General features: G+C 52.8%; 9 protein-coding genes across 9 annotated transcripts; 3 read left to right on the top strand and 6 right to left on the bottom strand.

Annotated features, from left to right (window-relative positions):
• Positions 1-512: 512 nt before the first annotated feature.
• On the top strand, positions 513-2,641 carry BO95DRAFT_514655 (putative alpha-L-rhamnosidase B; the record flags this gene model as incomplete). The annotated part of the gene is made up of 3 exons (XM_025591692.1): positions 513-1,367; positions 1,435-1,703; positions 1,755-2,641. 3 exons carry the CDS (start codon positions 513-515, stop codon positions 2,638-2,640), a joined length of 2,010 nt encoding a protein of 669 aa, XP_025441938.1.
• A 212-nt stretch (positions 2,642-2,853) lies between these two features.
• On the top strand, positions 2,854-4,462 carry BO95DRAFT_443079 (chalcone isomerase domain-containing protein). The gene has a single exon (XM_025586586.1). The coding sequence runs from the start codon at positions 2,909-2,911 to the stop codon at positions 4,310-4,312; it is 1,404 nt and encodes a 467-aa protein (XP_025441937.1). The 5' UTR covers positions 2,854-2,908; the 3' UTR covers positions 4,313-4,462.
• A 10-nt stretch (positions 4,463-4,472) lies between these two features.
• BO95DRAFT_414216 (glutaredoxin) lies at positions 4,473-5,380 on the bottom strand. Its single transcript, XM_025584307.1, has 3 exons — positions 5,045-5,380; positions 4,845-4,943; positions 4,473-4,736 (listed from the first exon to the last, which is right to left on the bottom strand). The coding sequence occupies exons 1-3, from the start codon at positions 5,094-5,096 to the stop codon at positions 4,570-4,572; spliced, it is 318 nt and encodes a 105-aa protein (XP_025441936.1). The 5' UTR covers positions 5,097-5,380; the 3' UTR covers positions 4,473-4,569.
• A 740-nt stretch (positions 5,381-6,120) lies between these two features.
• On the bottom strand, positions 6,121-8,300 carry BO95DRAFT_140448 (uncharacterized protein). Its single transcript, XM_025580577.1, has 2 exons — positions 7,844-8,300; positions 6,121-7,730 (listed from the first exon to the last, which is right to left on the bottom strand). Exons 1-2 carry the CDS (start codon positions 7,940-7,942, stop codon positions 6,189-6,191), a joined length of 1,641 nt encoding a protein of 546 aa, XP_025441935.1. The 5' UTR covers positions 7,943-8,300; the 3' UTR covers positions 6,121-6,188.
• A 1,552-nt stretch (positions 8,301-9,852) lies between these two features.
• Positions 9,853-11,796, bottom strand: BO95DRAFT_443076 (uncharacterized protein). The gene has a single exon (XM_025586585.1). It carries the CDS (start codon positions 11,537-11,539, stop codon positions 10,340-10,342), a length of 1,200 nt encoding a protein of 399 aa, XP_025441934.1. The 5' UTR covers positions 11,540-11,796; the 3' UTR covers positions 9,853-10,339.
• Positions 11,797-12,720: 924 nt separating this feature from the next.
• BO95DRAFT_443075 (LMBR1 domain-containing protein) lies at positions 12,721-15,390 on the bottom strand. Its single transcript, XM_025586584.1, has 2 exons — positions 14,642-15,390; positions 12,721-14,551 (listed from the first exon to the last, which is right to left on the bottom strand). Exons 1-2 carry the CDS (start codon positions 14,941-14,943, stop codon positions 12,814-12,816), a joined length of 2,040 nt encoding a protein of 679 aa, XP_025441933.1. The 5' UTR covers positions 14,944-15,390; the 3' UTR covers positions 12,721-12,813.
• Positions 15,391-17,047: 1,657 nt separating this feature from the next.
• Positions 17,048-17,718, bottom strand: BO95DRAFT_140393 (uncharacterized protein). The gene has a single exon (XM_025580576.1). The coding sequence runs from the start codon at positions 17,574-17,576 to the stop codon at positions 17,196-17,198; it is 381 nt and encodes a 126-aa protein (XP_025441932.1). The 5' UTR covers positions 17,577-17,718; the 3' UTR covers positions 17,048-17,195.
• A 650-nt stretch (positions 17,719-18,368) lies between these two features.
• BO95DRAFT_140350 (uncharacterized protein) lies at positions 18,369-19,038 on the bottom strand. Its single transcript, XM_025580575.1, has one exon. It carries the CDS (start codon positions 18,827-18,829, stop codon positions 18,467-18,469), a length of 363 nt encoding a protein of 120 aa, XP_025441931.1. The 5' UTR covers positions 18,830-19,038; the 3' UTR covers positions 18,369-18,466.
• Positions 19,039-19,804: 766 nt separating this feature from the next.
• Positions 19,805-24,482, top strand: BO95DRAFT_363667 (uncharacterized protein; the record flags this gene model as incomplete). The annotated part of the gene is made up of 4 exons (XM_025582627.1): positions 19,805-19,932; positions 20,045-20,147; positions 20,201-22,999; positions 23,055-24,482. 4 exons carry the CDS (start codon positions 19,805-19,807, stop codon positions 24,480-24,482), a joined length of 4,458 nt encoding a protein of 1,485 aa, XP_025441930.1.
• Between the last annotated feature and the right edge of the window lie 668 nt (positions 24,483-25,150).

Here is a 25,150-nt window from a genome sequence, read left to right as displayed (position 1 = left end):
CGAGTGGGACTGATGAGATGAGGCGGGTAAAGGGGAAATGATGCAGTGCGGAGAAAAAAGACGGGGTAGAAGCAGGAGTTGATCCAATTTCCACCAATGACACCCCCATGCAACCTGCAACCTGCATCCCAAGACTTTTGTTCATTTCCCTTCGTCAAGCTTCATCGCATTGAGAAGCTTGTGCGGCACGAAGCTTTTACTTGGGATGAGTGGACCAGACCGATTTATCACTTGTATTTAACCGAGCCACGCCCGAGTGACTCGCGCATTTCCCCTCCTTTCGGTCAAAGCATCGCAAGCGAACCGAGATACAGATTAATTCCAACTCCAGGGAACTACTGTTCGACCCCTCTTTTTGTGTTTCTGGGGTAGAAAGTCCGGGGAATCATCCAGTGGAGATGCCCCCCTTGCTTGTATTTATATCCTTCGTCGCCACAACCATGGGTTCAACTTTTCTCTCTCAGGTCTGTCGGCACTTGAGATACCTGCATAGGTTGCGATAGACAGCAATTATGCGTTGGCTTCCATCTCTCCTAGGAGCCATTGCTCTTCTTCCTCTTTCTGAAGCCACTTCATGTTGGCGTAACACCACCTGTTCCGGCCCTACAACTGCCGCCTTTCCAGGTTCGTGGGAGAAAAACATCTTCGCTCCGGCTTCTCGAACCGTGAACCCAGAAACGCTCTTCTTGGTCACCAAGCCAGATGTCACGCATGAGTATGCCCAGTATAAGCTCCAGGGGAATGGATCCCTGGTGGTCTACGATTTCGGAAGGGAAGTAGGTGGCATTGTCACGGTGAAGTATACCTCCACAGGTAGTGGAGCCCTGGGACTGGCATTTACCGAGGCCAAGGACTACATTGGTGAATGGTCCGACTCCTCCAATGGAGGGTTCAAAGGTCCCGATGGCGCGTTGTATGGGAACTTTACTGAAGCGGGCGAGCATTCGTATACAATGCCTGACAAGTACCTTCGTGGTGGATTTCGGTACCTGACGCTGTTCTTGATCACGGACAACTCGACTGCAGTTCAGATCAAGGACGTGAGCCTGGAAATTGGCTTTCAGCCCACATGGTCTAATTTGAGAGCCTACCAAGGATACTTCGATTCTAGTGACGACCTGCTGAATGCCATCTGGTACAGCGGCGCCTACACGCTGCAGACCAACGAGGTCCCCGTCAACACCGGTCGCCAGATTCCAGCGATGCCTGCTGGATGGGCTAACAACGCCACGTTGGGGCCTGGTGACACCATCATTGTCGACGGTGCGAAGAGAGATCGAGCTGTGTGGCCAGGCGATATGGGCATTGCGGTTCCGTCCGCCTTTGTTAGCATCGGTAACTTGGAGAGCGTCAAAAACGCACTGCAAGTGATGTACAACTACCAGGCATGTAACTGCGAAGGAATTTATGGCCAGTTTTGCTAATGAAAAACAGGCCTCGACAGGAGCGTTCGATGAATCAGGACCTCCCCTTAGCCAGAAGAACTCGGACACCTACCACATGTGGTCAATGGTTGGCACCTACAATTACCTATTGTATACCAATGATACCAGTTTCCTCGAGACCAATTGGGCTGGCTACCAGAAAGCCATGGAGTATATCTATGGCAAGGTGACCTACGCCAGTGGCTTGCTCAATGTCACCGGTACCCGCGACTGGGCCAGATGGCAGCAGGGGTATAACAACACTGAGGCGCAGATGATGTGAGTACAGTGCACTTTACTCCGGATCCAAGCCAGACTGACAGACGCTAGCCTGTACCACACCCTCAAGACAGGAGCCGAGCTTGCCACCTGGGCAGGTGACACCACTGGTCTGTCGGACACCTACACCACCCGGGCGGAGAAGCTGCGGGAGGCCATCAACGAGTACTGCTGGGACGACTCGTACGGAGCGTTCAAAGACAACGCAACCGACACGACTCTTCACCCGCAAGACGCAAATAGCATGGCCCTGTTGTTTGGCGTAGTCGACTCCAAGCGCGCTGCTAGCATTTCCGAGAAACTGACCGAGAACTGGACACCCATCGGTGCCGTGGCCCCCGAGCTACCGGAGAACATTTCACCGTTCATCTCGTCCTTCGAGATTCAGGGCCACTTTACCGTGGGCCAGCCCGCTCGAGCTCTGGAGCTGATCCGGCGAAGCTGGGGATGGTATTACAACAATGAGAACGGTACCCAAAGCACAGTCATTGAAGGATACCTGCAGAACGGCACGTTTGGCTACCGGTCAAGCCGTGGATACTACTACGACACGGCGTACGTCTCCCACGCGCACGGCTGGTCTTCTGGACCCACGTCGGCCCTGACAAACTACATCGTGGGCCTGACCGTCACCTCCCCGGTGGGGGCAACCTGGAAACTCGCGCCGCAATTCGGAGATCTGGAGACCGCCCAGGCTGGGTTCACGACTTCGCTGGGCCAGTTCCAGGCATCGTGGACGAAGCAATCGAATGAGTACAGCCTGCAGTTTACCGTTCCGAAGGGGACGACGGGAAGTCTTGCTCTCCCCTACCTCAATTCCAAGAAGCCAACGATCACGATCGACGGCAAGAAGATCACCAAGGGCGTGAGCTATGCCAATAACACGGCAACGGTAGCGGTGGCCAGTGGAGGAAGCCACAAAGTGGTTGTGAAATAGCTCGATAGCTTCTAGTGAGAGAAATGAGTACTTGACCTCTGCATTATTACATCAAAGCCCGAGGGCACTCTGTAATTTATACCTACCTAGTAAATTCCTCGAGACCCCCATACTTTCCCCACAACCAATCAGGGCAGGTCAAAATCACGTGTCAGCATCTCCGTCGGCACCAACCAGCAGCAGGCCCATCGTCATGGACGCATCCGCCCTCACCCCCATTTCCTTCAAGCCAAACCATAACATACGTGACCACCTCGCAAGGCACACAATGGCCACCCACACCTCCCTCCAGGGCATCGCCATGCCCTGGCGCACATGCAACCAGTGCATACGCCGCCACTACCTCCTGTCCCGCGGCGGCGGACGCCCGCAATCGCGCCTACACCTCTCCACCACCTCCCCGGTCCGCTCGTCGTCCGGCAGCGGCAGCAGTAGCAACCCCTCCAACCCGCTCCGCACCTCGCGCGTACGCAGCACCGAAAAGGATGTCGCCAACTACCGGCGCTCGATGATCCTGTCAGCCAGCGGGATCGCCGCGTGCGCAATTGCCATGTACGGGATCATCAAACTCGACCTCTTCGGCCTGGAACAAACAAAGCAGCAGCAGCAGTCCTCCTCCATTACCGCCACCATCCCCACGGCCCAGGAGGCCCCATCTCCGAAGAAGACGCAACTCGACGGGCCGAACGGCTTCCCCAGCAGCCCGTCGCTGATCACAGTGCACGGGCAAGACCCCGGCGCCGAGCAAGTGGCAACGGGGACCAGCTCGGTGCCGTACTTCCCGGCGACGATCCGCCTGCCCAAGGCGCTGGACGCCGAGAACATCGGCTTGGCGGCGGGCGACGAGATCGCGCTGTCGACCGCCGCCGAGAAACCCGCGGACGAGGAGGAGTACCAGCTGCTGGGGCTGGGAATCCGGACGGTCTCGTTCCTGCGGATCCAGGTGTACGTGGTGGGGATGTACGTGGCCAAGTCGGACATCACGGCGCTGCAGCAGCGGCTGGTGCAGACGGCGGTGAACCCGCCGACGCTGGCGGGGGTGATTGAAGCCGAATCCAAGGGCGATGGAGGGGTGATCACGAACCCTGTGGGCGCGACGGCGGCGACCTCGCTGGTGTCGACGGAGCGCGACCGGCTGCGCCAGCTGCTTCTCGACGCCGGCAGCAGCAGTGGTGGCGGCGAACAGCAGGGCGATCTGGTGTGGGACGCGATCCTGCGGGAGCCGGGCCTGCGCACGGCGTTCCGCATCGTGCCCGTCCGCAACACGGACTTCACGCACATGCGCGACGCCTTCGTGCGCGGCGTCACCGCCCGCGCCCAGAAGTACAACCCCTGGCGCGGCGAGTTCGCGGACGAGGCGTTCGGCGCCGCCGTCAAGACGTTCAAGGCCCTGTTCGGCGGCGGGGCCAACAAGAACGTCCCCAAGGGGCATACGGTGCTGCTCGTCCGGAACTCCCGGGGCCAGCTGGATGCCCTGTACCAGACGGATGTCGCTGACAAGCCCACGCGGTATATGGGCCGCGTCGCCGACGAGCGCGTCAGTCGGCTCGTGTGGTTGAATTACCTGGCCGGGAAGAATGTGTCGAGCGAGCCCGCCCGCGAGAGTGTGGTCGAGGGCATCATGGCGGTGGTGGAGCGGCCGGTGGGCACGGTGGTGCAGAAGGTCTTGTAAATTTCAATCGGCTTGTAGTTTTTATTTACCTCCTACTCTTACTGTGTACTGTACTGTGTACCTTCGGGAATCCAACCTCCTCTCTTCTCTCTTTTCTACAATCGCAAGACTTGACATGTATGTACATGTACATTTATCTCTACAACCATACCCGAACTACAGATCCCAAAACACCAAGCATCGAACAGTAACCAAATATATTCAACCTAATTCTATCTCCCCTACAATATCCGCCCTATCACCCCCTGGCTGGAAATCTAAGCCTTCAAAGCCCCCGCAGCCGTCAGCAACTGCTTCAGCTGCGCGCGGTCCTTGCCCTGCAGATCCGAGTTGCCGCCGATGTGCTTCTGGCTGATGAAGATGTTGGGCACGGTCTTCTGCGAGGAAATCTCGTACAGAGCATCCTGGATGGCTTGGCCGTCGGCTAAAACCCCCACGAAACAATATTAGCCCATATTCCCTCCCCCCAGCGAACAGCGAAAAGACAACAAGGCAGACCAAGGGAAAGAAAGAGGGCGAAGGGGCAACGTACAGATCTGATCCAACTCCAGGACCTTGTACTCGGCGCCCAGCTCGTTGAGGAGGCGCTTGCTGGCGACGCAGTAGGGGCAGTAGGATTTGGAGAAGACGACTACACGGTTATCGTTAGTGGGACATCTGATCCTGGTGGTACGGGTGAAGGTCTAGGCTATGATAGAAAGAAAAAAAAAGAAAAAAAAAAAACAAACTCACCGACGCCATTCTCGTTGATCAGGTTCTGAGCCTTGGTCTTTGCGGAGGCCATGGTGGCGGGGGAGGGGCCGGCGAAGGAGCCGAAAAGACGAGTGAAGATGGAAGCTATGGTGGGCGAGTTTGGGAAGGAGATTCGACCGGCGCACGAGGGACGGGTCGAAGAGGTGGGTTGGGTTTGTTGTTTGGTGGATGGTGGGTTGGAAAAGAAGGAAGAAGAGGGGACGGAAGAGTGAGGGGTAGCGACGGGATTATATGGACGATGGACGGTAAGTTGATCGGTGTTTGGGTTTGGAGGACGGGGATAATGGAGAGAGATGTTGGCGGGATGGCGCAAGGCGCAACCTTGAAGGCGGCCGCAAGTCTCGGAGTCAAACCCGCGGGGATTATGTAAGTAAGCTCCGCTCCCGGCTATGGCATCATCGCTCCGAGCGTGGAAAGGTTCTGGAAGGGACCGCTTGACAAAGCATCCATTTTTGTTGGGTGACAAATACTCGGATAGTAAATCTAACTAACATAAGTTACTGTTATCTTCTGTAGGGTCACCCAACTTGCTTACTGTAGCATGGTAATCTTCTAGGTTCTCCTTTGTCTCCGTGATGCACTGTAAGTACAGCCTGTCTCGGGCATTTCTACTGCTTCTCACTGGTTGGACACTTCCACTACAGCAACTACATCACCCGACCTCGGTCATATTCTCACAACTTCCATTCTCTATAACTTGCTGATTCAGATTCAGCAAGCAAACACACTCACGACGCAAAATAAATAGCCTGCTCGGCCGACACACAAAAGGAGAGAAAAGAAAAAGGTGTGTGAATTGTCATAATGATCGCTCCAATGCTGATGCTTCGCCAAAGTAAGGGAATTTCAAGGAATGACCAATGCTCAAAGACAGTAAGAGTGAGGGAATCAAACAGGTCGATGGCCGCAATATTAAATGATCGTCTTTTTAAGACACAAAAGTTTGCACACAAAGAAAAGAAAATTGGACAAGAATTAAAATCCTAGAGATTTGAACACCACACCCAACCTGCACGCTGAATAAACAGAATAAGAGAAATTGAGAAGCATGATGCAGGGGAAAATCAGGTAAATGCTGCTGAGAAGTAGCTCAGGCTGAGAGGGTTGATATGGCAGGATTAAATCACATTACGATGCAGCATCCGCAGCCCTTCTCCTTCGGGGGTGGCTCTTGCGCCGTCACCACCGGCGGGCTCCATTTGGGTGTCAGTGGTGCTGGCATTGGTTCCTGCACTCGGGGCATAGTGCTATACCCACTTCCTGTGGCGGGCCGCGCGTCGGCTTCACCTTCCTTGGACGGGAGCTGCTCTTCGGGCGTTTGCTGTGGTGCAGGCTGCACTTCTTCCTTTGTCTTCTCCTCCATTTGGTGCTTCTCCGGCTCCGGGGCCTCATTCTTCGGTCTCTCCACTTTGAATGGTCCATCCGGTCCGATTGCAAGCGGAGCAAACTCGCGGTCGTACATCGTGGGTGTCTTGCCCTCCTTGGCCCACTGCTCCTGCTGCATGCGCCGCGCGTGCGTGGGGAGAATCTGCTGGTCTGGAGGAAGACGCGGATCCGGTTTGTACATGGTAGCCAGCCATGGAGGATCTCCTTCCGGCCGATTGATGGGATTAGGAGGGCCCCGACCGTCTGCTCTGGCTCCAGGCCGCTGAGTGCTGGACGGGAGACGAGCTCGGGGAGTCGCCTTTCTGGTTGCGGGAGGAGCAGAGGTCTTACGGCTGGTAGGTCCAGCCTTTGCTGGTGTTTTCTTGGCTGCCGTGGTCTGCGATGGGAACCCACGGCTACCAGGTCTGCTGCCATTGGAAGGTAGGCCGTTTGCTGCCTCCACCGTCAGTGGCTCACTAGCTCGACGCGGCATCCCGAACGACAGCGCTTCATCTTCACCATTGGTGAGGGCTCGGGTGCGCTGCCTGGGGAACTCTCGTCCAGCGTGTTCAGGCGAGATGGGGACCGGGCTGGCGGTCGGAATTGGGATCCGAGAAGAGCTCTTTCGCAAGCCAGGGTTATGGTAGAAGCTCGACGCTGCCTTCTCTTTCGTCTTGTCTGCAGCAATCTCGTCCGCCCGTCGGAGGTCCCAATCCTTTTGATCGCCTTGTGTAGTATCGTGAAGGTCATCGGCGTCGGAGAAGGGTTTGGAGTCGTAGGAGTCACGCGGTGACCCATCATGTAGACTGGGCCACGGTTCCGTCTGCTCGTTTGGCGAGTGTGGGGAAAAGGAGCGTCCGTTGACCCCGTGAGACTCATGGGGCCTTCCACGGCCACTTTGGATCCCGTCTGTGGCAGCCCGTCGCTGGAACAACTGCTGTAACTCTTCGCTTTCGATCTTGGCCAATTTATCTCGGTGGATCCATTTCTCGTTATCCAACTCTCCGAGGTACACTCCGATCCCCTCGCTTGTTTTTATTGTCCCATCCTGGCGTGGGATCTCGGCCGAGGCGTTCGCATTACTAATGCTGCGGTCTACAGGTTCGTGTCTATAGTGATGCTGCGAGTTGAATTCTTCACTTTCCCGTCGACTATGGCTAACGTCTCGGCGACCGCGCGGATTGAACTGATCGTGAGCCTGGACGTGTCGTGACAAGGAGGAGCCGCGAGAGCCTTGGGGCCGATGCCCTCGGGAGCGCGAATCATGGGACGAACGCGACTTGGAGCGATTATTAGTGCTCTAGCACAATCCAGGTCAGTTCGTCTGATTCCTGCGACACTCTTGGATCGGGTATACTGTACAGTGGCTGCAAACTACCGCAGCGTGGCCACTGACTTCTAGGACACACTTACATCTTGTCGGATTGGAACCGAAAATTCCCATTGACTCCCCTCTACACTGGGTGACGTCCATGCATCTGTCGAGTATGTCGCGGTAGCCGTCCCCGCCATTCCAGCAGCAGTAAATATGGATCAGACAAGTCCAGACCAGCTGGAACCCGGTGTGCTGTTATGAAGGCGATCGTGACAAGGTCAACGAGCGGCTGGTCACTGGGCAAGGAACAATTTTTCTTCTCTCTTTCTGTTCTTGTCCCCGATCAGGCCATCCCAGAGACACACAGACCAGAATCACCAACCGCTCAGGGCAGTTCTGGTCGAAGTCCCTCCTCGGAGTTGACTGAGTTAAGAGAACAGCAGTCTGTATGATGTGAGGGGTAGGAAGGCTGGGAGAAGACGGGAGCCGGACGGTGAAGTGATGAATCGGTGGGAAAGGGGGCCGAGAGCACGAGCGAGACGAGCCGAAAAGAGGAAATTGTAAATAAGGAGAAAGTGGAGAATTGAACACCTTGGAATCGCTGCGCAACCGTCTATGTGGTTCCCCGGGAGGTGGGTTGGGTTGAGCACTCGTTAGCCAGGGACCGGCGGAATCGGTACCGTGGATGTGTCGGTTCGGCTCAGGGAACGTCAAAAGGCGGATGGCGGATGGGAGACGGCTAGGACGAGTCGAGAGCAGCTGTCAGATGAAGACTAAAGTAGTCGAGTATAAGGTGGAGGAAGTGAGAATGGAATAGATGCCCAGGTAGGGAGGGGCAGAGGTAAAAGACAAAATAAAGTATATTAAGCAGTGGGTGGAGGAGGAGGAGGAGGAGGGGAAGACAAGGGAAAAAAATGCCAGGGAAAGGAGTGATGCAAAGGTGTGTGTGGCTGGACCGTGGCGTCAGGACAGCATCCGAGACACAGTTGAGCGGAGAAAACGGGGTGAGTACGAGGAAGAAGGGATTCAGAGGAAGAAGAGGAGAGTGTCAAGTCAACTGTCCTAGAGCCCGGTGGTTGCAACAGGAAGAAGAGGAAGAGGAAGAAGAAGGCAAATGCGAGAGCGAAGAGCCGAGAAAGACGGGGTAAAGTAAAGGAGGGAGAGGAGGAGAAAGAAGAGGAGAGGAGGAGAAAGTCGAGGCGAGACTAGACTAGAGGGAGGGAGGAGAAGTAGATCAGGTTAGGACAAGCCGCTAGACTACTTGAGAAGAAAGACAGCCCGGGACTAGGCAATTGATTAGGGACTACTCCGTATTTTCTACCTTAATCTCTTTCTTATCCTTTCCCCCTCCTTGTGAAGGAGAGAGAGAGAGACATAGCCTAGAACCAATTGCTGGGTGGGCTGCGCCAATCATCCTGTGTCTCTCGGCAAAGATGAATTAGAGATGAATGTATCCACTGATGATACTTACTCATAGGATAGACTCTGCCACCAAGAAAAAAAAAGCTTCACTACCAATAAACGGGTCCTGATCTCAACCTAATGAACACAAGATTCTTTCAACTTATCTGGACTGTCTGCCATGCCGACAGTCGATCAGTCCGATTTGACATTTCCGACCACCCACCAGTCAGGCTGGAATGTCCCCAACGGTCTGCTGGTCGGCCCGCGATGGAGAAAGGGACAAAGCACAAAGCACAAGCTGACAAGCTCGCATAGCACGTAGTTATCGCCAAATTGTGATAGATCGTTAGGCCCCAAGAGGAAGGGGAAGAGTGGGAATCTCAAGGCCGTGACAGCGAAGAGATCTAAGTTCCATTTCGGTTTAGTTCGATCTCAGCATAGAGTTTCTGCTAGTCTCCAAACCAACTGCATGCTTACTTGATCACCTCCTGGGCTGAAGTACTGTATGTACTTTACACATGCACTGACCGTGATACGAGGTGCTTACCCTCAGACACAGCGAATGGCATTACAGATATGTAGCTGGATGGGGAAAAAAAGTACACAGGATGGTATAGTTATGTGTTGTGCGTAACTCAGCGAATGATCAATCAGTCTGGTTGAATTTCCATGCCGGTCGACTACACCGGCATACCTTACGTCGGTCCCAGCCTTCCGTCTCCGAAACATTCGATATACGACCGTCTCAGTCCCATCTCTTGCTTCGTCCGCCGCGGAATTCGAAGATTAAGCTAGGTGCACGTGGCACTGTTCACTGGGAGTATCCATAATAAGAACAATAGCAGGATTAAGTGACAAGAATCCTATCGGGTAGTTCCCCACCCTAGACAACCTCCGACGCCAGAACCGTGCAGAATCCTATCCACAGGTGACATTTGTATATGCATTGAAGCAATGTACCCAAGCTCGGTGCTCAGCAAGCAACAGAGAAAGGAACCGATCCCAAAGCCAGAGCTGGAGTAAACGAAGTGTAAATCACAGCCAATAAACAAAAAAGCAATCAAACAAATGCTAGAGGGGAATAGAAAAAAATAGGTTCAAAGCTTCTTTCCATGCAGCAAGAGTAGTATTATGGTCTTTCCGTGAGATATGATAAAAAAAGGGGTCATGTACATAAAATGCCAGGGTACTTAGTTATTCAGTGCCTGGTCAAGCTTGGCCAGTAAGCCCTGTGCCTCCTTGACCAACGCGCGACGAGCAGCACGGTCCTCGTCATTCGTGATCTCAATCCCGTCTGCCTTCAGGATGACCTGGGCGAGGATTGTTTCGCTGAGCTTCTTATGCTCGAAATCGCGTGCTTTCGGATCGGTCGGGGGATTGGCAAAGTACTCTTCACAGAGAGGGAGCAATTCCCGATGAAGATACGACAAGAGGCCGTTGGCTTGATCCAGCGGGGTGCGGAAGGAGTTGAGGCTAGGTGCGGGTGAGGGCATGGCTGAACGGCCGGGCGAGGGGGATGGTCGCGCCGCTTGCGCCGGGGGTGGTAGAGTGGCCGGGTCGACTGCTGCGCCACCAGGGCCCGGCTTCTTGCCCTTCTTCCCGCGCTTTTTGTTCTTGCCCGATCGCTTGCGAGGGGGTTCGTCCTGGCGCGGAGGAAGTTCAACCTCCGCCTCGGACGTCTCACTTGGCGAGCTCTCCCCGGGCTGCACCTCCGAGACCACGCACAAGACCTCTGACTGCTGCTTGAGTCCCTCCGCCCGGCAGGGCAATGAATCGTCGTCCAACAGTTTTCCTTTGTACAGTAGTCGGATCCGCTTCGGGTCAGGCGTCTGCGTCACCTCTGCAGCCCGTTGTCTCAGCTGACCCACACTGAGGGCGCCCTCATTGATGGAGTAAGCAGGGAAGTGCAGGTCGTAGGTGTTCTTGCGGTGTTTCAAAAGGATGGTGTCGGGCTCAGCATCATCGGCACCGGGGTGCTGGTGTCCATACTGTGGCTGTCTGAGCGGATTGACGATCTCGTCCGTCGTGATGTAGCTGAAATCGTTGTCGGTTACATGGGGAGGGTTTTGAACGTTGGTGTAGTTGGGAGAACGGCGCCAGAAGGTGAAGGGACTGCGCCAGGAAGACATGACGATGATTGCGATCGCACACGCGAGAAGAGTGTAGGTAATCGGGGCGGTATAATCGCTGGCGGCGTGATCCGGGTTCGGCTCCGGCCAAGGCGTGAGAAAACGCAAGGGAGACGAGGCTTGAGCTGACGAAAGAGTGGTGGTGAGTTGATGGTGTAAAGTCTGGAGCGAAGGAGACAGATTGGTGGCGACGTGGTCGATGTAGGAAGCACACGTCTCGCCCAGGGAGGACAGAGATATGTGCGATAGCAACTGGCTCATGGATTGTCGGCCAAGAATGGGTCAATGGGAGGGGGAATGACGAGGGTGTTGAGGTCACTGGAAGTTTGCCCTGGGCCTCTCTTCCATTAGCTCCGGAATAGGCAGAGAAGGCGGAGAGAGCCTCTTTTTTTTTCTTTTTGTTTTTTTGCCGCAGCCGCCTGGAGGCTGAAAGGCTGAAAGATCGCCTTGTCTGTTCGTCACGAATGTTCGATCGATTTCGAATCAATGTGATATCTTATGATTTCTGTTCTCTCTCCTCTCTTTTACTGTACAGTATAAGCATATTGCATGCCCGCCAAAGCCCCTCCTTCCATCAAACCTGAGGGGTAGGCTCACCACAAGGCTGAGTTGATTACTATCTGTCTCCAAATGAATGACCAATTGCTTTGCAATCATTCCCCAAAGTTAATGCCAATGGCTGAGGCAGACCGAGCGTCGCATTCATCTTGCAGCATAAAAGCAGCAGATCATTCCCACGTGACATGCGACTGTCATGCCTACCTAGTACACAATCATGTCTTTGACAGATCTCATCGGCTTATCATTAACATGCATTAGCCATTTCAAACACCTGCCAAGCACACATAGAGGTATTGATACCACAACTGAGAGGTTTTGAGCCGGTACATCGACCGCAGTAGTGGGGTAAGTAGTTATCTTGACCTACTCAGTAAATTAGTATGCTAGGCGACGTCATCAACCTGGGACAGCGGCTTGTAGAAGGGCCAACCGCAGCTCACTCTGTCCTGTTATATAGCAAGCCCTGTATAGTACTACTGTACTGTCCATATGGCGTTATGCAGGGAGAAGCAATGATGCGACCCAGCCATGTTAAATGCATCATCTAGGATATCCCCCAGGTAATTCTTGACGAGACGAGCGTTCTGTCAACGTTACAGTCGGACGAACACAGATGGCATGGAATGGAAGAGCGGAGCAACATTACACAGCCTAACCGAGAAGTAAGTGGCCTCAGGAGCCACAATGGTTTTGTCACCTCCGGTGCTCTCCGGTGCTCTTGCAAGGCTGGCCGACCTATCCATACATGGAATTCCAGGTACCCCCGAATTGTGCTAGGCAGAAGCTGGAATTGGGGCTAGTTGCTGTTTTCTCTGCGTTGACTGACATCATTGTATCGACTAGTTTCTGGGAGATTTACTATTCTGCAATAAGTCATTGTTCTCACAATGGAAAAAATTATATTATATACAGTTATAATCTTACATAATTACATTACAATTGCTCACTGGCGGAAGAACGTACTCAAGATGTCTTCAAAGTCTGACCCCGCCAGGTGCAGGCCGGCCACCAAACCATCTCGCGAGACCACTGCTGCCATCGTTACCTTCATTTCCCATCCACCGTGGAAGGCGGAAGGAGTCACCCTGCAACCACTGCGGCTTGCTGGCTGTTTCGAGAGTGTTCTTCATGCGGTGCGCGAATGACTGGAAAAAGTTCTCTTCCTCTTCTTCCTCGACCAAGGCAGAGGTTCCGAGAGTGCTGCGAGGTGCTCGAGGTGCCCGGGAACCCTCAACTAGGGGTGTTCGCGAGGAAATGAATGCAGGAACCTCCTCGTCAACCCGACTCGAAGGTCGGGGCGACCGACTACCACGGGCTGAAAGCCCCAATGAGCCGAGGCCGTTCAGTTCTCGCTCAATGAGGTCACGCCCTTCACGCCAACCTCCCAGTCCGTAGCCACCGGGATTGTTTTCTAGGTCATCATCATCTTCCTCCAAAAGTCCCCAGCTGCAAATGTTTTGCACTCGACCATATAGATTAAAGAGAGTGGCACAGATGGGCAGCAAGATGAAGACCGGGAAAAAGTAGTCAAACCCTTTACCAAGCGGTGTGAGGTCGATTAACCGCCCCAGGAATTTGTAAAAGACGGTGCTCTGTCGCGCACTAACCGGCAAAAAGGTGAGGAAGTTGTAGGCGATGGGTACAGTCAGCCGGGCTACAAGCCCAGCGTACCAACATGCGCTCTCCCCATACGTGTTCCGACGGACCAAGGCACGATTGCCCCACACTTTGGCGTCGTTCACGCCCACCAAGGCTGCGGAGCACATGTACAGCAACCAAGCAGAAGCAATAACTTGACGACCAAAGTTCACTGGCGCAGGATCCTGATGATAGGATACAATGGAAAGGGTCACTACCGACAGCCGAGGCGCCATAGATTTGATCACTTCGGACCAGACAATGCAAGCGGATGCGGCAGTGAAGAGAGCACCTAGTCCAAGTCGAAGGTTCGGGATCACGCGCACATAGAGCTGGTAACGCATGTATGGGCTCAGAACCTTAGCATTCGACAACCATGAGGAGCGATAAGGTGACGGAGTAAACTCCAATTTCCTGGATGCGGACGAATTGATAATGGCTTGCATATCAGCAGCGGACAGCACCAGACGGTCCCACTCGTCGATGAAACGAGCCTTTTGATGCCGAGCACGCTGAAGACGTCTTGTCAAATCTGCCAAATAGCGTTCGGTAATGACGGCGGGGATTGTTTCAGATCCATCTGCATGGTCCAGCAACGTTGATCGTGGTTCAGAAGGACTGCAAGTCTCTGCCAGCTCGTCAATCCAATCCTGAAAGTCGAGGGCGGTCCCTGTTTTCCGGCGCTGCAGTTGAGAGACCTGACTCTCGAGACTCTCCAAATCATTGATTGCATCCATCAAGCGGTCGTGCAGCCGAGGGGCATGGGCGTGAATTCTCCGGAGTCTGCCGCTGACATCGGCGTTGCGGAATAGTGTGCGAGGGATCGAGACGAGACCATGGCCCATTAGGTAGATCGCCAGTACGAGACCCCAGACGTAAGCAAGAGCCATAACGAGCGCCTTGATTGAAGTAAATTCGAACCCATTCTGGATGGAGATGTAGACCAATCCAACGATCGCACAGCACAGCACGATGAGTTGATAGCGCGCATTCGACCGGATAGAGTACTGAATACGAGCCTTCGGTTCACGATATCCAGAGTCTATATATTCTCCGAGAAGCGGGAGGATAGCCCTGTAAGGAGGGAAAAGTCCGATCAGCATCTCCATTATATTAGTTCAGAACAACCAAAATTGGCTGACAAACGACACGACTTATACGTACCATGTCAGTACAAATATCAGCCAATAGGTGATGCGCCACGAGACTAGAAGTAGGCGGTCAGGAAGCCAGATGGCTGTGGGACCTGATCCATCACGCGAACTTGACGCCAGGTCGATAGGAACCAACAGAACTACACTGGCAGGAAGCGCGAGCGCAAGAAAGACGGGAATGGAAAGATAAGCCGGGGTTGCGCGCAAAGTGAGAAAGCGCCGGAGAAGAAGTAAAACAAGGATAGAGATTGTGAGAAGGGCCAGCGAGAAGAAAACACTAGACCCTACGGGCACAGGCGTGGCGAGAACCATGGCGATGATTGGGGGGAGGAGAGGGGGGGAGGGGATGTCAGTACATCCGGCGGAGGGTAAAAAGGCAAGTAGAGCAGGGTCTCGGGAGGAGAGGACGATCAATCAATAAAGCATTGCAGGTGAGCTTAAAAGAGACTAGCGATCGAGAATCGAGGGGTAGAAACACAACAGTGCGACGTGGATGAGTATGAGTATGAGTATAAATGAGGGGGGAGAGAGGAAGGAGTAAGGGAAGGAGGGATGGAGAGAATTGGGAAGAAATAGAAGAAGCAAAAGTGACCAGGAAGGGAAGAAGTAGAAACTGCCCGTAGTTACGGAGTACTATGAGTAAGTACGTACGTACGTACAGTAGTCTAAGTACTCAGTACTCCGTACTATGGATCGCAAATGCGGCCGAGACTTGAAACGAGATCTGCTGAATGGATCAGCTCATTTCCCAAAAGTTCATTGATGGTCGATGATAATTCAAGGGCGGCTTCCAGCCCGGGGGCCGGTGACGACAGCAGCCAGATCACGTGATGGTGCCTGACGTGTCTGTTTCCGTAAAAAGTAACAGCGGAGTCGCAATTGCCGGCACTACTCAGTAGATTCCTTTTCTCATCTCAAATGATTCCACACTTCTCCACGGCCCTTTTCAAGTTGGGACTCTGAACCACACCGCATTTGGACCCTCAACCCTACTGAGTATAAATATACTCATATATTCTCCCTTCCATCGCCGATGCTAGCCTGGCTTTGGAATGTGAGATTGGTCTGGACTGTTGGGACAGCATATCAAAGAATATGATGCGACTTCAGTCATGCACGCCCTCGACCCTACCGGTAGTCATGTCTGCTCGGATGGCGCGCTGCCCGCTATACTCTTCGCAAGGCCTCCAAGTCCTGTATATCAATCCGAAGATGCACTGGAGGTTTTTACCAAAGAAGAATCATACAAGCTTCGCATACCAATCAACAATGAGACACTATTTCAATGCCCTGATCAAGGATTGTGTTGGTTGCATATTCTCGCTGTCTGATTCTCTTAGTCGTTGAAAACGGTATCATATGCATGATCTTGACGGGTGAGTATCACGCCCAAAGCCGGATGTGCCGGTAGGACTTTCCGTAGATTGGCATGAGGCACCCCCAAGCTTTTCTCGGGAGCGACCCATCGATAGACATGTTCCAGGGCCATGTTGATCGGACTTCACGTTGACTACTCCGTAGATCGGGCTGAGAAGGAATCCTGCAAATAGGAATCATGCCCCCATGGAACAAGATGGTCAACAGCCGAAAGTGTTTTCGCCATATTCATACTGTGGTTGTATACCAGTACCTTCCAAACATCTTTCATTCTGGGCGATAGGTGTGTGATTTGTAGCACCTTCACTGCAGGCCGCTTTGGTACGTTTTCAAATCAGGAATAGTCTGTTCTGTCAAGGCCAGTGACACTAGTGAACTAGTGTACCGATCTCATTCTGAGGGAGCCATGAAGTATTGACGGATTAGTGGTGTAGACCTCCAGTACGAACCTTTAACAATTCCTGCTGCTGGGCCAGCAACTCAATTTAGTACAGTACGAACCACAATTCCGTGGTCAATGTCCATTCTACCGGACTGTGCCAGGGGAAAATCCAGGCGGAGAGAATGAATGTGTGGTCAAATTATTTGGGTCAAGTTCACGCCTGGCCACTGAACCAATTTAGTTGCTGTGAGCTGCCCTTGCGGACAACTCGAAGACCTTTCCAGTTCCCCCAAAGCTAAAGCACCGCAGATACAGAACCCTTCATTGGTCGATCAGTGGAGACCAACATGGTTCACGGCCTCCATTTAATCTCAAGCAACTGTACTCGTGTAATGCGATCCAAGTCTAATCTTACCGACCTGATATCGCCAAGACTGAGTCGATGCCTGCCAGTAGGTGGTAGGGTAGTCTGTACCACCTGGCCGCACCACGGAGGATTGTTGTGGTAGTACTAATGTGCCGTAACCAGCAAGTCTGACCGTAGGTACATACAGCTGTAGCTACGAGATCCTCGGATACCGCCATCTTGCATGGAAGACGGACCACAACTCCAGTCAAATGGTGGTGGCATTCACTATGATCGCTGGTGACTAATGTGTGCGTGCCTTGGTGATACCTACCCATCCTTATTATCATCCCAGCCCGCTAACTGATTGCTGCAGCATAGATCTCCAGGCTCCTGAACCACAACACTAAATCCAGTCATCAAGTAGGTAGGCGGGAGCGATATCCACCATTGGTCACGTCAATTAGAGTTACTAGTGATTGGACTGATGGTAAAACTTGATTCCGAGGCAAGGAAAGAGAAATACAATTCAAGGAAGCAAAAGACGCAAAGAGGCAAAAGAAAACATACAACGTACGAGGGAGGTAGTGGAGGAAAGCAGGAAAGACTGACTGATTGACTGGCTGCGAAACCAACATTTCTTGGCCTGGAAGACCTTGCGTCTTTTCCAGAGCCAGTCACCCGTCGAGACCAATTAGTTACCAGGGATTTCCGGTGATGGGGACGGACCAGAAAGCGGAAAAAAAGAGGATGGCCCGCTTTTTTTTTTAATTTTGGGTCTCCATCGGTTGGCTCCCCGTCAGTTCCTAAGGGCGATCCCCTCATATGAGTACTGTACATAAGGTTAAGAGAGAGAGAGATAGGTAAGTGATACGGATTGGAGATGATCAGACAATCTTGATCTGAAGTACAAATGCACTGCCAGAGTAGTCATGTTATGTATATAAAAATCATATACACAGTATGATGTACAGTACAGCAGATTCACTTATAACCTGAATCAATGACATTGAATGGGACAGGGGGGGGGGAAGTGGCCAACAGGCGCTCAAATAATAATCGAGCGATCCGTCGAGTTGTCAGTTGGCGGCTGGGTAAAGTTCAGGTTTCCCAGGTTTTCCCTAGTCTCCTTCCATATTACCTACGGTACTGTACTCACATCGTAGTGTAGAAGTTTAGTACAGTACCAAGAAGCTGATGATGAGCAGGACCAACGGGCAGATCCCTAAGTGGTCCTGGGCACGGGGACGGGTCTAGAGGGGGGGGGGTACTAAGGTAGGTAAGGTACTGTACCTACCGAGTAGAAGCGTTAATCGCCCACCAGAACCACTCATCGGTCTGCATCTGGCGCCTCAGGCCACTAACTAACACTAACTACCTTAACTACCACCCGAGTATTCATAATTCCTCAATGGTTTTAGGTGGATTACCATCACGGCCATCACTGCCATCATCCACGGCCACCCAACCCACTTTCCACAACTACTATTAACTTACCACCACCCAACTTGACTTCCGTTAGACTAAACTGCTAAGGTGTACCTTTCTTTTACCTTAGTAGTAATAAACTCGAACTACCTTAATACTACGTACAGTACGGAGTACCTGCTAAACTAAAATGATGACTGACTGACAGACTGATTGACTGATTGACTGATTGACTGACCTCAAAGAGTCTCCCTCTCTTTGCTACACCACCACCACCACCTCCTGCTCCTCCTCCACGACCATTACCACCACCTTCTCTCTTTCTCTTTCTCTTTCTCTTGCTCTCTTTCTCCTCTCTCTCTCTCTCTTCCTGTGCACAAGATCTTCGACTTCTCTGCCCTCTCCCCTTTGTTCCATAGCCCATATATTGGGGGTCTACTACGGCCATTTATCCGTTTTGATTTTCTTGTTTCCCTTTTTCCTGCCCAGCTTTTCTCTTCTTGGTAGTCCCTCCCCCCCCCAATTTGCCTACCTACCCACCCAACCCACCTAGACTCTGTTTCCTCGTTTCGTGATCGATCGCCGCATTTTGACTCTCTTTCTCCTTCTCCCTCCCTCTCCTTCTGACCCCATTCTCTTTCTGTTTCTCTGTTTCTCTCTCGCATTTCGTTCCTTCCACCTTCCCCTCTTCATTCCATACACTTCTAGCCAACCTCGAATCTTCTCCGCCAGATCGGAGGAGCTATTATCGGGTGAGTTGAAGATCCCCTCCTACTGCTCAGTTCATCCTAGCGCCCTCTTCTGCCGACCGTTCGGCTTTTTTGCGCATTTCTGCATCCATTGCCTAAACCAAAAACACCGGGATTCCTCGACGAGTGAATGCTCGCTTTTCTCTCCTGACTGCGAAATGTGCTTTCGGGGCGTGCCTCTTCTTCTACCAACATTCACTGACATGTGCTACCCTTGCACCTAGGCTTCCCACTTCGACTTGTTTTCTTCCTTATCTCTATCACCTCTCGTGACTCCGGGAAGCTCCATACCTTGTCACCCCGAACGATCTTGCGAACTAAGCGGTGCAATACATTAAACATCCCTGTCCCTGATCCAACATACATCAAGTGTAATCCTGCCTAGCCCGCCCTCAACCCCCCTCCAAGCCACTTCCCGGGCGCCTGCCAACAACACCACCCTCAACTCACCACTGGTGCCCGAACGCCTTGTTTTCCCTTGCTGTGTTGGTCCTGCGTGTTCCACTCGCATCCCACGACCTGATTTCTGTCGTTCGTCTTCTTTCGTTTCAACCAAATCTCCCGGAATAAACAGCGAAGCTCATATCGCTGCCGACCTCGTCCCTATCGCGACCACATTCGGACCGCTAACCGCCTCTCTCAACATCGCTCTCGACTATTCAAGCCTCTCTTGCGGTGGATCCCCACAAGCCAGCTTCTTACCGAGATAGAGATATCTGGAGTGCGATCAAGTCTTCCTCAGTCACGAAGATTCTATCGCAAAGTGTAACGCTTGGCATTCGGGCCAGCGAATGCTGACGTCAAAGGAAGGCTTGCGCGGACTACTCCTCGATCCCCATTGAGGGGGTTGTTGACATGAATCCGGCAAACCTCCCCAACGTGGGCGGAGGTATGAATGGCGGTAACAACAATTCGATAATCTTGTCTCAGGTCGCGCAGGCTCTGCAGGCCCAGGGTCAGTATTCAGGATGGCGAGCGGAAGTACCGGTCAGAGATCGGGCAATGAAGGTCTATCAGATGTAAGTGGCCGTTGTGTCCATACACGTGCTCTTGACCGCTTCCTGTGGCTTGAGATTCGTGTAACCAGTTCGACTAGGCGTAGCTTTGTCAACCTAACAATTTCCCCGCCAGGATTACATCACTCCGTCTCATAACACCCCGCATCGACACGCAAAGTGCCGCTCATGCGGCATTGGCTTTCGAACAGAAAGCCTTCAAAGACGCAAGAGAAAAGGTGTGCATTCCTGCGTTTGGGACCCCATTGCTACACCAGCCTAACACTTCTAGATCGAATACGAGAGGAACTGTAACGAGAAGCTTGTTCATATTCGCGACACTCGCGCACGACAAGCTGCTGTGATGCAGAACGGAATGATGCCCCAAGGTCCAACAGCGGGGATGACTGGTGTTGGTCAGGTAGGATTTCCTGCACAAATGAACCACCCCATGCAGGCGTCTCCGATGCCAGGGCAACAACAGATGTCAATGGGTCTTGGGGACATGGGTCAGCAAAATGGAATGCAACATCGTCCACAACCCCAACAGCCGCAACAGCAACAGCAGCCGCAACAGCAGCAACAGCAACAGCAGAACATCATGCAGCAAAGAGCTCAGCAAAGGCCCGGCGTTGGATTTCCATACAACGACGAACTCCAAACTCTTTCCGCTCAAGAATATGAGCAAGTCTGTCGAGTTGCAAGCCAAATCATTTCAAAAACTCCCCAGGAAGATTTGGAGAAGATCAAGTTGAATTTGCAGAATATGTCGCCAGAGCAGCGCCAATACCTATCAAAGAAGAATATGGACCCGTTGACTTACTTCTTCCGCTCGCAGGCTCTGACCCAGCTTAGACGGTTCAAGCGAAACCGAATGGAGATGGCTCGTGCTCATGGTAATGGCGTCGACCCTAACGGGGCTGCAATGCTGGCAGAAACGATGAACCCACAGCAGCGACAAATGTTAACAAACATGATGAACCTACAACGCAACTCCGCATACCCCATGGGAAATCAACAGAACCCGGAGCCATCGTTCATCGGTAGTGTCGACAACATTCAAGGGCAACAGGCGGATGGGTTGCGGTCTCAGGAAGCGGGCCAGCTTGTGGTGCCAGCTAGTTCCTTGCCGATTAATCAGACGGCATCGAATATGTTCCAGATGGGCCCTCAGCTCAACCAAAACGCACAATCCGGTATCAGCCCTCAATTTCTTGCGCAGCATCCACAGGGCGCACAGAATGTTTCGCAAGGTAGATCTCAACAAACATCGCAACTACAAAACGAGACCCAAGCCCAACAGGCAGCACGCGTTCAGGCAGCGCAAAGAGCGCAGATCGCAATGACTCAAAATGGACAAGCCGGGTCCCAGATGCAACACCAAATGACGCAACAAAGTCCCGCAATGCCCATGCTGAACCGTCCTATGGCCCCCGGTCAAATGTCTCCCGCGCAGGTTGCTGCACAGGTTCGGCCTCCGTCTCGCGCTCCTGGCATGGGGCAGCAGCAGGCTAATGTCCAGTCCATGGGCGGACAGCCATCGATGCAACGGCCTCAAATACCACCCGGGCTGCCTCCACAACTTCAAGAGCAACTGAGCCAAATGAGCAATGAACAGTTGAATCTCTTTTTCCAGCAGCGCCGGCTGGCGAACAACCAGGCTCTGTTACGGGCAAATCAACAACAGTCCATCCAGATGCAACAAAACTTCCCACAGCAAGGCCAAGGCCAGCAGATGTTGCCCGGCCAGATTGGCAACGGGCAGAACATGCGAGCACCTCTCAATTTGCAACAGCACATTGCGAGCATGAACGGCCAGATGCTGCCTGGACAACAGATGTCGGTTCAGCAGCGACAACAACAGCAACAGCAACAGCGCCAACATGACATGTACAAGTTGCAGCTTCTTCGCCAACATGGCGGAGGCATTGAAATGTCCCCTGACCAAGTCAAGGAAATGGACCGCTTGCATTTCCCCCCAGCGATTCTGAACAACAACCCGAACATCTCGTCGCCTGTCCCGAAACATATTAAAACATGGGGTCAACTGAAACAACTGGCGGCTTCGAACCCACAACTACTTGGAGGCGTAGACATACAAAAATTAATGGCTTTGCAGAAACTGCATCTTGCCCAGATTCTTGCCCAATCGAAAGAAGGCGGCCGTGGCGCGGAACAGAACGGTCAAGGCCCTTGGATGCCAACACAATTCCAGGGACAATCGCAACCCTTCATGAATAATCAATTCGCATCCGGTCAGCAGCAACCATCCATAAATATGCCTGCCATACGTCCGATCACTCCACAAGATATTCAGCTGGCCAGGCAGCGCCTTGGTCCACAAGTTCAGAGTCTGAGTGACGAACAGCTCCGTGATCTGCTTCACCGGAACAGACAGAAGCAGATACAAGCAGCGCAAGCTCGTGCCTTGGCTGCTCAACAGGGTCAACAGGGTCAACAGCCTCAGACAACTTCGCAGCCTCCTGTCACTGTTCCTCCCACAGTTCCTCAAGTCAAGCTAGAGTCTCAAGCTCCACAGTCTACATCGCAGCAGGGTCCGCAAAATGGGACGGCAAAGGCTCAGGCTACAGTTGCCGGAAAAGGAAACAAAGCGTCCGTCACTAAGCAGGCACCCAAGAGGAAGCTTCCAAATGAGGAGCCAACAGAAGCTCAAACCACGCCCATCCAAAAGTCGACTCAACCTACCGCTTCACAAGGAGGACCCGTCCCCGTTCCCAACAGGCCCAACATGTTCTTCACCCGCGAACAGCTGGCGGCTATGACGCCTCAGCAACGTGCCCAGCTGGAGCTACATTTGCGGAGGCAACAAGCACAAGGCCGTGGATCCATCAGTAGGACTTCCGCTGAAGATGCATGGAACAACCTACCAGAAAGGATCCGAATGATGTACGACGAGATTGCTAAGACTGCGCCGCCTGCCGAGCCTGTTACAATCACACCGGAGCAGAAGGCAAGCATGTCTCAGCAGCTGCGTGACTCGACAGACTATTTGGGTAGGATGGATGCGCTTGTTCAATTTATAGCAAAGATACCCGGCCAGGAGCGAAATGTCCGCAGTTTACTTGCGATGGTAAGCCCTCGTCTCCTTTCAACCCGCGCCTGCATTTAGCTAATGGCTTCTCCAGCGGATACAATTGATGAGACAATTCAAAACCGGATCTGATTGGGCACTTGCTGACCAGTACACGATCACGCCCGAGTACCTCGCAGGAACCACTAACTATATCAAAAAGCTGTTCCATCATATGATCGCTCGAGTCAACCAGCAGCAAAGCCAGGTACCTGGTCAGCGACACAGTGCCCCACAGGGTGCATCTATGCCACCGGCCAGCATCCCAAACAACATGCCCGCTCTGAACGCGACGAACTTGCACCAATTACAGCAACAGGAAGAGGCTCTTCAACGTGCTCGTCGAGCCTCCAGCCAAACCGCATCGGGACCTCCCGGCATTCCACAGGCGCCTTTTGGCGCGCCATCGCCTCAGGGTGTTCCACACGCCTATGGACCCGGTAGTATACCTCCCGAGCAGTTGAAGCTGCCCCCTCCGAAGAAGCGAAAGCAGTCTCATGCCGGTGCTACCCCCGTGCTTGGAACTTCCGTGCCCAAGGCTCAAGCAAACAAGCAAACAGGCGCAGAGTCAAAGCTGGCTGGTGCAGCTTTCAGCGGCGCTTTCAAGTGCAGTGTCCCCGAATGTCAGAACCATTATCATGGTTTTGCCACTCAGAGCGCGCTTGACAGTCACGTCGAAGAATGCCACAAGATCGAAGAGCCAATCGAAAACCCGCTGGAGTTTGCCCTGGAGAGTTTCCGCACCAACCTTGTCAAAGAGGAAGAGCAAGGAGGATTACAAAGCAGTAAGGACACCTCACAGGCCCCTGGCAAGCTTGGCCCAGCATCATCTCCAGCGAAACACGATACCAAGCTTGGAGGTACGCCAGTTCCTGGAGGTGCGACTCCCATGGGCCATGCTCCCAGTCAATTGGGACCCAAGCCTAGTTCCCCGGCCTCGAATCTGCAACTAACTCCTCGTACTTCTTCAGCCAAAGTGCCTACGTCATCTCCTCTCAAGCCGACAACCAGCAAGGACGATAAGAAAGAAGCGACCAAGCCCCTGGAACACGCACCACCGTCAATGGACGTGATGACGGCCGACCCGTGGGCAAACAGTGCCATTTCCCTCGAAGCGATCCAGGACACATTCTTGGATCTCGGGGATGATGCGGGCCTGGGCTTTGGAGTGATGGACGAGTTTCTCAACCCCGAAATGTTTACTAATTCACAATCCGAGGACACTCCGGATTCAATCGAGACCGGTCTTATCACCCAGACCCCTAAGGACAACGAGCTACCAAAGAGTGTCGAGGTCAATGTCAAACCCGGAGAGATGGCGGATGAGAATTGGATACCGGTGGATTGGATCAACCTCCCGGGCCGGTTCGAGGACGGTCTTCTGATGAACGACTCATGGGACGACATTGATTGGGAGATGATTGATCGCAAAGACACGGGCATGAATGTTGACGACAGTGGAATTGCCATCATTGCCATGTGATCTAGTCCATGTTTTTCTGTTACCTCATGAGCGCTGTTTATGATTTTGGAGCTGGTGAATGGCGTGGTGGATTCTGTGTTTCTGCTGGCATAATTGATTGCAGGCCGGATGTATATTAACCGGGGGACACAGGAGTGATTGCCTGGGTCTTCATTCTACACTTTGCTATCATTTCATTCTTAGCCATGGCGTTGCAAGGAGCTAAAGGAGGAAAAAGAAGAGCCTCTTTTTTTTTTTTTTTGTTTTTTTTTGTGGCCCTGGCAGACAGCGAAGTGTCTTTTGAGTTGGGAGTTCATGAGATTAGCAGCATTTCTAGGGCTATTACACAATCATTGGATCCGACCTCGAGTCGGAACAGCCTTTACGAAATTCCACACTTCTGTAGACATAGATAATAGAGAAAGATCCATTGAACAAGCCAGGAATTGAATTCGTGATGTGAAAGGGGACCTTGTTAGGTGTAGTAGTGTGGATACAATCGATACAATGGAACAATGGATAGATAAGCGGAGAGAGGATGATTAAGTAAGGATCCCGTGATGGCTGGCTTGTCCCCACTCACTCACTACATTTGAGATCAGCTGCCGTTCCGATAAGCTAACTTTAGGTCGATCCACCGTCATTTACCTTCTCCTCCGCCGCCTCCTCCTCCTCCTCCCATCATCCAT

Source organism: Aspergillus brunneoviolaceus (assembly GCF_003184695.1).
Source record: "Aspergillus brunneoviolaceus CBS 621.78 unplaced genomic scaffold BO95scaffold_36, whole genome shotgun sequence".
Taxonomy (NCBI): Eukaryota; Fungi; Ascomycota; class Eurotiomycetes; order Eurotiales; family Aspergillaceae; genus Aspergillus; species Aspergillus brunneoviolaceus.
This window is presented reverse-complemented; position numbering and strand designations above follow the sequence as displayed.

Coding starts and splice junctions, on each gene's coding strand:
- BO95DRAFT_443079 (XM_025586586.1), top strand. CDS start 2,909: ATGGCCACCCACACCTCCCTCCAGGGCATCGCCATGCCCTGGCGCACA.
- BO95DRAFT_414216 (XM_025584307.1), bottom strand. CDS start 5,096: ATGGCCTCCGCAAAGACCAAGGCTCAGAACCTGATCAACGAGAATGGC. Junction 4,944..5,044: donor GATCAACGAGAATGGCGTCG/GTGAGTTTGTTT, acceptor ATAACCGTGTAG/TCGTCTTCTCCAAATCCTAC. Junction 4,737..4,844: donor CCTGGAGTTGGATCAGATCT/GTACGTTGCCCC, acceptor TGGGGGTTTTAG/CCGACGGCCAAGCCATCCAG.
- BO95DRAFT_140448 (XM_025580577.1), bottom strand. CDS start 7,942: ATGGCGGGGACGGCTACCGCGACATACTCGACAGATGCATGGACGTCA. Junction 7,731..7,843: donor CGGTTCCAATCCGACAAGAT/GTAAGTGTGTCC, acceptor GGATTGTGCTAG/AGCACTAATAATCGCTCCAA.
- BO95DRAFT_443076 (XM_025586585.1), bottom strand. CDS start 11,539: ATGAGCCAGTTGCTATCGCACATATCTCTGTCCTCCCTGGGCGAGACG.
- BO95DRAFT_443075 (XM_025586584.1), bottom strand. CDS start 14,943: ATGGTTCTCGCCACGCCTGTGCCCGTAGGGTCTAGTGTTTTCTTCTCG. Junction 14,552..14,641: donor CTGATATTTGTACTGACATG/GTACGTATAAGT, acceptor CCCTCCTTACAG/GGCTATCCTCCCGCTTCTCG.
- BO95DRAFT_140393 (XM_025580576.1), bottom strand. CDS start 17,576: ATGTACAGTACTCATATGAGGGGATCGCCCTTAGGAACTGACGGGGAG.
- BO95DRAFT_140350 (XM_025580575.1), bottom strand. CDS start 18,829: ATGCGAGAGAGAAACAGAGAAACAGAAAGAGAATGGGGTCAGAAGGAG.